The following is a 10,157-nucleotide window of genomic DNA, read 5'->3' as shown; positions in this document are numbered from 1 at the left end:
TTAAGATGTTCATGGAGTTTACCCTTGTGATCAGCGCTAGGCAGGCAGCCCTGATGGGCCACCACTCTCCACTGTGCGCGGAGCTCTCCTCTGCCCAGCCCAAACTGTCCCCACTAAACACCAACCATTCCAGTTCCTCCAGCCTGGCCATCTCCCTTCTCCTGCCTCTTGAATCTGACCGTTCTGGGCACCTCTAGTAAGGGGGATCCCACGGTCCTTGTCCACCTGCGGCTGGCTTCCTTCCCGCAGCCTCATCTCCTCAGGTCCGCCCTCACTGTGCCTGGGTCAGGGTGCCCTCTCTTGCCAGGCTGATCGGGTTCTAGCGTGGCTATGCAGGGTTTTGCTTGCCCATTCACCAGGCAGTGGACACTGGGACGCTTCCACATTCAATAATGCTTCCATGAGCGCAGATGGACCAAGCCTCCCTGAGGCCTCGCTCTCCTTTCTTTTTAAGATGAGAACGGCTGGGCACACAGTGAGGACGTGCCGAAGAGTAGCCCAGTAGAGGAGGAGTTGAGAATGGGAGGGAGGCTTGTGCCACCGAGGAACCTTTGGGGGAGCAGAGAGGCCCAGAGCACAGATGAGGGGCTGGGCAAGCCAAGGCACATGACCCAGCCACACTTGATAAATGGCCTCCATGTTCTCAGAGAGAAGCAGCAGCAGGGTGGCACTAGATCATGGCTCTGGAGACTGTGAAGGGCAGGAAGCACCTTGGGGGGTGTGGGAAGTGGACTTAACCTGAAGGATGCGCAGAAATGATGACCAGGGACCGTGCCAGGTTTTGTTGCTCCTAAGAGCACACTGCGGCCCGGGCAGGCACAGAATGCAACAGGTGGTGTGTCCAAGGTCAGGCAGAGCTGGCAGAAAGGCAAGAAAGCAGAAGTAAGGGGCTGGGGACAAACTGGAGGGAAGGGGTTGCCCATGATCAGGCTAGACTTGGAGTTGAGAGGGGTCACAGACTGAATACATTCACACACCTCAACTCAAATTATTTTAAATGAACTAATGGAGTAACATAAGATTTAGCATACCCAGGCCTTGCTTCCTGTGCCAGAAGCCAGTGAATACCATGGAGTCACCTAACCTCAGGTGCCCCATCTCTCCTTCCAACCGTCAGGTCCCTTCTCTTTTTGTCCACTAGAGGGCAGATGGCATTTTATTCATAGCACCCAAGGAGTGTGCTCAGCAGTCTGGATGCTCACTTTTTTATTCTTAGTCAAATTCTAGAACCTGGTCTGTCTCTCACCTGCCCCCCCCCCACCTGTGCCAGGTGCTCCTGCTATGACAGATCACATGTGGTCCCAGACACTACATGCCTACTTTAACCATGGAGTGTGGTGATGCAGGGAAGCCTAGGAATGCCCTCCAAACCCCACTTAACTCCAGGGTCCTCACATCCTGAAGCATCTTCCAACAACTCCCTCGCACACTCACAGCCCTCCAAGCACTCTGATCTCCCAGCTCAGGGAAGAAGCAGTATTCACGTTTAATTTCCAGGTTTAAACAGTCGGGCCCAATAATTGATGCCACTAGAGTTCTGGTTCTGTTATCAGTTTTTTAAAAAAAATTTAAACCACAATGTCTCCCAAATTTCTCTCTGTACTTCTTTTTTATTAAATGTTATGTGAGCTTCAACCATCAGGAGACACAGTAGCCTGCTATGCACTTTTTGCATCTTTAGATCACACGCCTATGCCCTGGTGCCATTTCACACGAGTACTATGTCTTTAGTACTTTAGGCATAAAAACATAAAGGGAAAGAGCTGGGTTTACCCTCTAATCCATTTCTTGTTCTATTGCTCCATCTGCTGGCCAGCTCATGGAACACCTTCACCAACCTTTAAGTCCTTCCTGGAAAAGTTAATCTCCATATGGTACTCATTCCAAATTGTGTCCCAAAAGTGAAAACACGTGTGAAACCATTTTTTCTTTTCAAATTGCTCCTGGCTTCAAGTGTCTTACCTTTTATCATCATTTATCTAAATGTGAATGACTCCAGAATCTCAGATCTTGCCCCAAATTTCTCAGACTCCTCTAAGCAAAAGAACGATTTGGCATCACTTTTACAACACAAATTCCTAGCTCCCATCCCAAACCTACCAAATAAGGATTATCTGGGAACTTGTATTTTCTAAGTTTACCCAGTAGGTTTTACACTCAGTCTAGTATGGGAAACAACTGAAATCTAGCCCACCCCCTTGAGAATCCCTTAGGAGATTGTAGAATAGGGAGCTTCCTAGTTTGACAAATAAGCCTGTCCCATTTTACAAGATTTAACTGGAATGATTTCCTCAGTAAGGAGGGCACCTAGCTCAGGGTGGATCCCAACGAGCTTCTTCTAGCTCACCTGCAACCGCTTAGACCCTTAGCGAGTCCCACCCGAGGGAATGCTAGCCCTCCAGGTGAATCTGAGGCAGGTAAGGCCTCCCTGCGGTGCTGGGTCTCCTGCACGCACCCGATGCACAACTCATGGATTTAGAGAGCTGCTTTTAGGTACCCGCCTCCTGGCACTGGAGACAGTTTTATTTCCCTTGAGGACAAACTTAGAACCCCGTTTCTGATGGAAGAAACAGCCTGTGATTTCACAGGCCAGCGCACAGCTGAAACCACTCTTCCACCCCAGGGCGCCCTCCGGATGCCCAGCTGTGCACAACCTTCACGCCCACGCAGGGCCGCCACGTGCTCCGTGCCGCTGGCCCGCGGGGGCGAGGCCATGTAGCCCCACCCCGGGAAACGGCCACCCGCGCTGCAGCCAATCAGGGCGCAGCGCGCGCGCCGCACCGTTGGCTCGGGAGTCACGTGCTCTGCTGCCGCCTCGCTCCGGACCGTATACGTCCGCGGTAAAGGAGGGCCGCGCAGCGCAGCCCGGGAGTCCGGAGCGAGCCCGCGGCGAGGCCGGGGCTCCAGGGCGGTGGGGCGGCGGCGCGGGGCGGCGGAGGGATCGGGCCGTTGCGGCTGTTGGCGGGGCGACTCGGCGGGTGCGAGGCGGCGCGCTCTCCTGAGGTGGCCCTGCTCCTTCGGCTGCGCGCCCGAAGACTAGGCGGCTGCGATTCCGCTCCCCAGTGCCTTCGGCCCGAGTCCGCACCCAGTGAGGCAGGCGAGGCCGCGGGCGGGCGGGATCTCCACGGGACGGCGCCCGCACCCCACTCCACCTGCGCCTGGTCGCTCCTCACCTGTACCTGCATCCCTCCTCTCTCTGTGTGCTCACCCGTGCCTGCACCCCCACCTGTACCTGCACCCCGCCTCTCCCTGTACGCCCACCCGTGCCTGCACCCTGCCTCTCCCTGTGCACCCACTCATGCCTGCACCCCGCCTTTCCCTGTGTTCCCAACCTGTACCTGCACCCCACCTCTCCCTGTGCGCCTACCCATGCCTGCACCAGTAAAACCACCTGTGTCCGTACCCCCATGGGTACCTGCACTCCCACCTCTACCTTGTCCCACCCCTATGGCACCAGTATCCACCCCACTCTCTACCTGTTCCTGCATCTGAACCCCACGGGTCACTGCACCTGTCCTTTGTTTCGTTGCCGTCCAACCAACCTCAGGACCGAACTATAATGGGCCCTGAGTCAGGCCGTTGACTATGACTGGGGGAGTTAGGGTGCTTCCATACTGGATTATCCAACACAGTTGCATGGTCCAGACCCCTTTTTAGGCTAGGGAGGTAAAGGAGTGGGTGCAAGAAAAGGCTTTGCCTTCCTGGGGGCTTGGAGTCAGGGGAGCTGGAAAGTAGGGAAGTATTGGCATAAAAGGGACCCTGCTGGGGTGACCTTAGAGCAGTCTGGGAGGCAGGAGGCTTCCCTATGGTTTGGGCTGGGCCTTCCTAGGGGGCCAGTGAGCTCAGGGCCGGATATAGGGGGAGAAAGCTGGAGGCTGTGTGATAGGACAAGGGTTTGCTGTGCTTTCTAATTCTACGGGAAGTGTGGTCCAAAACTAGCTACAATGTTTTTCTTCTTTTTTATTGTGGCAAAATAGTAACAAATTTGCCATCTTAACCACTTTTAAATACATTACAGTGTTTTTTGCTAGTTGCCTCTTGTTTTTAAGTTAAAGTTGATAAATCATTTTGACGTAAATGTTCTCTAGCTAGTGTTGTTGGAAGCACAAACTTATTTCTCTCGTTAGGAGTGCCTACACCAACATCCAGATTGGGATACTTTTGTAATTGAAAGGAGACCAAGCTGAAAAGTGAAGTTCCCTGGGTAAGCTGGACAAGGTGCACTTGTTTACGTGAACAGTACTCTGCGGTGCTGCTCAATCTGGGGTCATGAGAACCATCTAGAGGACTGCTGCAAACAGGTCCAGCTCTGGCTGGATGAAGGGGACTCCCCCATCCCCCTTACACACGTCCATGTTTCCAGCAAGTTGCAGACACAGCCAGAGACCGCTTTGAGAACTCTATTGCTTAAGAGTATTCCCTATTGAGAGGGCAGTTCAGCTTATTGCTAGTTTGATTTTGGGTTTTAAAAAAGATATTTGCATGATTATTGCACTGTACTAGGTGAGAAGGACCAAATTGTGGTGAGCCCCCTGTGTGGCTGTCACTTGTGAGGCAGAGCCCTTGCCTCGTAGCTAGGAGGCCTCAGGTCTGGTCTGAACCAGAAGGCTAGGTACCATGTGGTGTAATGGCTGCTGCAGCAGGTGGACAGCCTTAAGGAATGTGGGGGAATAACACCGTTGATGTGGTCCTTAGAAGAGAATGAGCCAGACTCTTCTAGTTTAGAAAAGGTGTGAGCCATGGTATAAGGGATTCAGGGGCTTGACTGTGGCTGCTGGGGGAGGGGCTCTTGCTGAGTCTCAGCAGCAGGTGGGTTGAGAGTGCTCCTACAGCCCTTCTTCTGGGCGTGTTGTGAATGCAGGGTTTAGGGCGAGATGCAACGTGCTGGCCTCTGAAGGTTGCCTTGTGTAACCCGAGTGGGAACTGATGCTTTAGAGTGTGTGGCTTGCGCACAGTCACCTGTCTGCAACAGGCAGCGGCTGATTTGGGCACTGGAGCTCAGGAGCTATTACCTTCACCGTGGTGGGTGAGAGGTGATGAATCTGAAGCCTTCTCATGGTGGACTCTTATGAATGCAGCTGTAGGAAGAGTTTAGAAATACAGACCCATCATTTCTCTTCAGAGGCAAAGGGTGCTGATGTCCTTTCAGGAATGAGATGCAGTTGAGGAGGAGGGAGAAGTTTTGGGGCAGGAGCCAAGCAGATGCAGCAGGTGTGCAGAAGGAAGAGCCCAGGGGCTTGCTGGAAACATGCCACAAATGCCAGTTTTGTGGCAGATTATACCAGAGTGTGCAGTACCCAGGTGGAGAGCCTGTTGCCATCACTGAATTCTCGGGACACTTTGCCTCTCCTGCGTCAGTCCATACTGATTCTCTTGGAAACTAAACCTTGTGTTGAAATGTTTACCACTTGGCCCTACCACCTGGGGCAGTGGCCAGGCCAGCTTGTGAGATATAGGAATGGGTGTTTCCCTGAGAAACTGCTGAGAAGAGTCCAGCATGTGATAATCGAGGAGTTTATCTTAGGATCTTAATGTTTAAAGGTAACCTTGTAGAAATGGCCAGACGTGATTATGCATGACATTGTCTTCACCATTGTTTCCTCTCCAGAAAAGATGACTGGGCGAGCCAGAGCCAGAGCCCGGGGAAGGGCCCGCGGTCAGGAGACGGCACAGCATGTAGGGGCAGCCGCAGTGAGCACTAGTCTTTTCTGCCTCATAAGGGTCTTAGAGACTATTGACCACCTTGGGCTCCCATGTAGCTCAGTGGTAGAACCCTTGCCTAGTAGCTGGGAGGCCCCAGGTCTGATCTCCAGCACCAATAAATAAATATCCAAAACAGCTTTGTTCTGGGAAGAAGCTGAGAACTGAGCACCTGTTTGAAAAACTGGCTCTTGACATCATTTGTGACTTTTGCCTCAAAGGCATTTATTTTTTAAAACAGAACACTCGGGAATCTGGGAGGTGGTGTTTGAGTAGCTGGGACTGGGTTAAGCTGGTCTCGCTGGTATCTGGACTCTTGACCTGAGAGTGGCTCTTCTTTGTGCACCAGCAGAGTCAGCAGCCAGGGTACATTCAGCAGAGACCTCAGCAGCCACCAGCAGAAGGGGACTTGGTCGGCCGAGGACGGCAGAGAGGAGCAGCAGGAGCTACAGCCAAGCCACCAGGTGGAGGAGAGTGGGAGGGACCTGGAGCAGCCATGGGGTGTGCAGTGCTGGCCCTGGGCAGCGGCTGCTCTTGCAGCTCTTACAGGGCCCAGCAGGTCTCTGCATAGCCCACAGGTGCTGGGGGCACCAAATTTCTTTTCTGCTTGAAAACAAAGACTGTAGACTTGCCAAGGCCTGTAGTAGTGATTACAAAGTGATTAAATTTCAAATCACTTGTCAGTTTGCTTATCGTGCCTAAATAAGCCGTTTTAGACCATTTCTTGGCATCATTAGTAATCGTATCAAAAGCTGGGCTAACTTGAGTAGAGAACTAAAAGCAGTTACATATCTGATGGTGAAGAGGTTCCATGTCGTGTGTTAGGCTTGGGTCTTCCATTATGGGTTCTGGGTGTGAACCGGGTCAGCCCCCCGTTGCTGCAGCTCCACGTGGCATGACAGATGTCAGGAGATACCAGGGTGGAGGTCTTTAAAACTCCAGATAATAGAAGCCTGGCAGGGGTCTCCCCACAGAGGGGTGCCATGGAGATGTGCCATGGGGAGCAGCCCTCCTCAGGAGGGCATCACACTGCCATTCTCTTTCAGCCTGGCATTGCCCATGTGCTCCATTTTCCCTCTTTTCTTTCAAGAGCTCCAGATTTCAGCTGGGTTTCAGGAGCTGTCGTTGGCCGAGAGAGGAGGGCGGCGCAGGGACTTTCATGACCTCGGTGTGAACACCAGACAGAACCTAGACCATGTCAAGGAGTCCAAAACAGGTGAGTGGGCAGAACATTTCAGAAGGTCATGTTCAGGCTCAAAGAACCTAGACCATGCATGTCAAGGAGTCCAGGACAGAGTTGGTAGATCATTTCAGGAGGTCACTTCCAGCACAAGGCAGGGAATGGAAGCGCATTGTCTTGCTGTTTGTGTGAAGCCCTCAGCGTTGATGGAATGGCTGGGGTGTCCGGGACTGCACACCGTGTTACTGTATTAGGTAGTACATGGGACCCTTCAACACCATTTGCCTTAGAGACAGCTGGTTTTTGATGTGAATCCCTTGGTCCAGGGAGGGTTTGTTCCCAAACACTGGACTCTCTAGAAGTCCCTGAACATGTAGGATGGTGGTGCCCAAGTCCGGGCTCTGGGAACCGGATACTGATTGCTGCTCTGAGCTCTGTTCTCAGAAGGCAAGATTCTAGGAAGGACACTCTGGACTTGTGCTAACCAAGTGTGGCCGGCTCTGCAGGATCTTCAGGCATCATAGTGAGGCTGAGCACCAACCACTTCCGGCTGACCTCCCGTCCCCAGTGGGCACTCTACCAGTACCACATCGACTACAACCCGCTGATGGAGGCCAGGAGGCTCCGCTCTGCACTCCTCTTCCAGCATGAAGATCTCATTGGAAGGTGTCATGCTTTTGATGGAACAATATTATTTTTACCTAAAAGACTACAGCACAAGGTTATTTCACATGTCTGGGTGGGGAGAGGGTGATGGGGACTTTGGAAGAGGCCCTGGGGGTCTCCTGTCCATTGGCCTATGGCTAGCCCAGAGGCCACACTGGCATCACGTGCCTTTGTCAAGTCCACCAGGAAACTGAAGGGCTACAGCAAATTGTGATGGGGGCTCCCTCACTCTTCCTCCTAATCCTTTTCTAAAGGTGCCATTAAAAAATGTACTTCTTGAGCCTGGGGATGGGTGTAGTTCAGTTCTAATGCATTTGCCTGGAATGCATGTGAGGCCATGTGTTATGTCCCCAGGACTGCAGTCCATCCATCCTTCAATGACCACTTTAGGGTTGCCTTGTTAAAGAGGCATTGTGTTTTGGGTTTGGTTTCCATAAGAATTGGAAGCTGGTCTCCCACCCTGTTGGCTGCAGGTCACAGAAGTGTTCAGCCAAACCCGGAATGGAGAGCATGTCCGGATCACCATCACGCTGACCAATGAGCTCCCACCCACATCGCCAACCTGTCTGCAGTTTTATAACATCATATTCAGGAGGTGAGTGTGGTTAAACTTTTTTGAGTATTAAGGATTTAAAACAAAAGCTGGAAGAAGTGTATAGGGAATACATGTGCACCTGTTACCTGGGCTTTGCCATGTTGGGTGAGCCAGTGTCTCTGGATTGCCATGATTTTAACTGTCATGTCTTATCATCCCAGGTGGGATTGATAACCTAGGAAAACAGATTGAGCAACAAATATGCCACTTAGGGTAATTTTTATAATAATGTGTGTTAAGAATTTTTTCCTTTCGAGAAAATAGGTGAATGATTAGAACATTTGAAGATTACATATAATACACACACATATATAAATTATATAAAGGCCTCCAAGTTCTAGGTTTTGATCCACAACCTGGCTTTATGCCCTGTGTGACTTCATTGCAATATTCCTGGGATTGAAACTGGGGCTGGGTGGGTTCAGGTGTGGTTTATCAGCATGCAGTTTGCTTCAAGCCAGCCCTTAACTTTAATTTCCCTGTTTGTGTTGATGTCAGGTCCTCAAAACCGTGCCTGTGCTGGGCCAGGGTCACCCTTCCCTGGGGGGCTGTGGTTGGGAGGGGTGGGTGAGACCTCTCCACACCTTCCTGTGGCGAGAGATGACAGCGGCTGGCTCGTACTGGTTGTCAGTGTGCATGCCATATCTTCCAAAGCTAAAATAAAGATGTGCTGGCAGAGAGTTTATTTTCTGGGTAAAAAGAATCTGAAGGCTGATTAATGGGCTATGAGATTTGGATTTGTAATTTACCTTTTAAAATTGCTCATAGAAAATTGTCGTTTATTTTGAATTAATGTGATTGGTACATCTATGGATTTCCAATCAAGGCTTGGCAGGATGGCTCTGCAGAGGGCTGCCTGGTCAGCACCATGCCTTCCCAGCCTCAGCTGCTGGGCCTGAGGAGCCTCAGGCAGCAAGCGAACACCAGGCCTGGCTTCCAGGAGAACCTAACTGATAGACATGCAAATCGGAATTTCATGTAATTCGTGTGTCTTGGGATCTCTTTTCCCAAACTCTGAAACATTTGGAACTCATTGCTGGGTCTCAGGCACATGAGGCCCAGTCCTGCCCAGAGCAGCCCGCTGTCCCATAGGCAGGACTGGATGCTTTCCACCCTCACTTTTATAACTGCTCACTTTCTACTCTCCAGGCTCTTGAAAATCATGAATTTGCAACAAATTGGACGGAACTATTATAACCCAAGTGACCCTATTGATATTCCAAATCATAGGTTTGTATGAAATGGGAAATCCTACGTTTCTCTCTGCACAGACTTTGAGAGTGGTGGTCTGATGTGACAGTATCTCTAATGGTGCATGTCACGTTAGGGGAACATGTAACTTGGTTTGCCTAAGAAGTCACCCTGCAATACTTGGATTCAAGGACAAAGCAACATAATAACATTGATGTTGCCAGAGAGGCATAAGCATCTATCCAGCACTCAGTTTGAGCTTTGCCCTCTGGTGATGAGGTCCCCGGGCAGAAGTCACTGTGCTGTCAGAGCTATGGCTCAGGTGGTTTGGGTTTGTTGATGCAGGCACTTGCAGCAGGTGGATCAGTGTAAAGGAGAGCCCAGTCAAGTTTGTGTGTTTATTTAAAAGGGAACCTCTAAACAATCATCACTACCATATGAGGCTATTGAAGCCTTGAAAGGTCTCTTTGGAGCTGAGAGACCAAACTTGAAGTAGCTTGCACTGGTGTCTGGGCCCCCGTGACCAGCGCTGTCCTCAACAGGTTGGTGATCTGGCCTGGCTTCACCACTTCCATCCTTCAGTACGAGAACAACATCATGCTGTGTACCGACGTCAGCCACAAAGTGCTGCGCAGTGAGACGGTGCTGGACTTCATGTTCAACCTGTACCACCAGACAGAGGAGCACAAGTTTCAGGAACAAGTTTCCAAGGAGCTGATAGGGCTGATTGTTCTGACCAAGTAAGCCTACTCTTTAAGTGCAGAACCTCCTTCGCGAAAGCCTTCAGGGCATGTGGCTTTCTAGTTCTGTGATGTGTGAGGTGGG

At 51.3% G+C, this 10,157-nt stretch overlaps 1 protein-coding gene across 4 annotated transcripts in view; it reads right to left on the bottom strand.

Annotated features, from left to right (window-relative positions):
* Positions 1-9,695: 9,695 nt before the first annotated feature.
* Positions 9,696-10,157, bottom strand: part of Rimbp2 (RIMS binding protein 2) — a 201,945-nt gene continuing 201,483 nt past the window's right edge. For 3 of the 4 annotated variants that reach the window (XM_026408023.2, XM_026408031.2, XM_026408030.2), the window contains one exon: positions 9,696-9,995. In XM_026408023.2, coding sequence (XP_026263808.2) covers positions 9,735-9,995 — 261 coding nt within the window. In that variant the 3' untranslated portion in view covers positions 9,696-9,734. The remainder of the gene's footprint in view (positions 9,996-10,157) is intronic. The other variant, XM_077796061.1, reaches the window with a different exon arrangement.

This window comes from Urocitellus parryii, chromosome 3 (assembly GCF_045843805.1).
Source record: "Urocitellus parryii isolate mUroPar1 chromosome 3, mUroPar1.hap1, whole genome shotgun sequence".
In the NCBI taxonomy this organism is placed as follows: Eukaryota; Metazoa; Chordata; class Mammalia; order Rodentia; family Sciuridae; genus Urocitellus; species Urocitellus parryii.
This window is presented reverse-complemented; position numbering and strand designations above follow the sequence as displayed.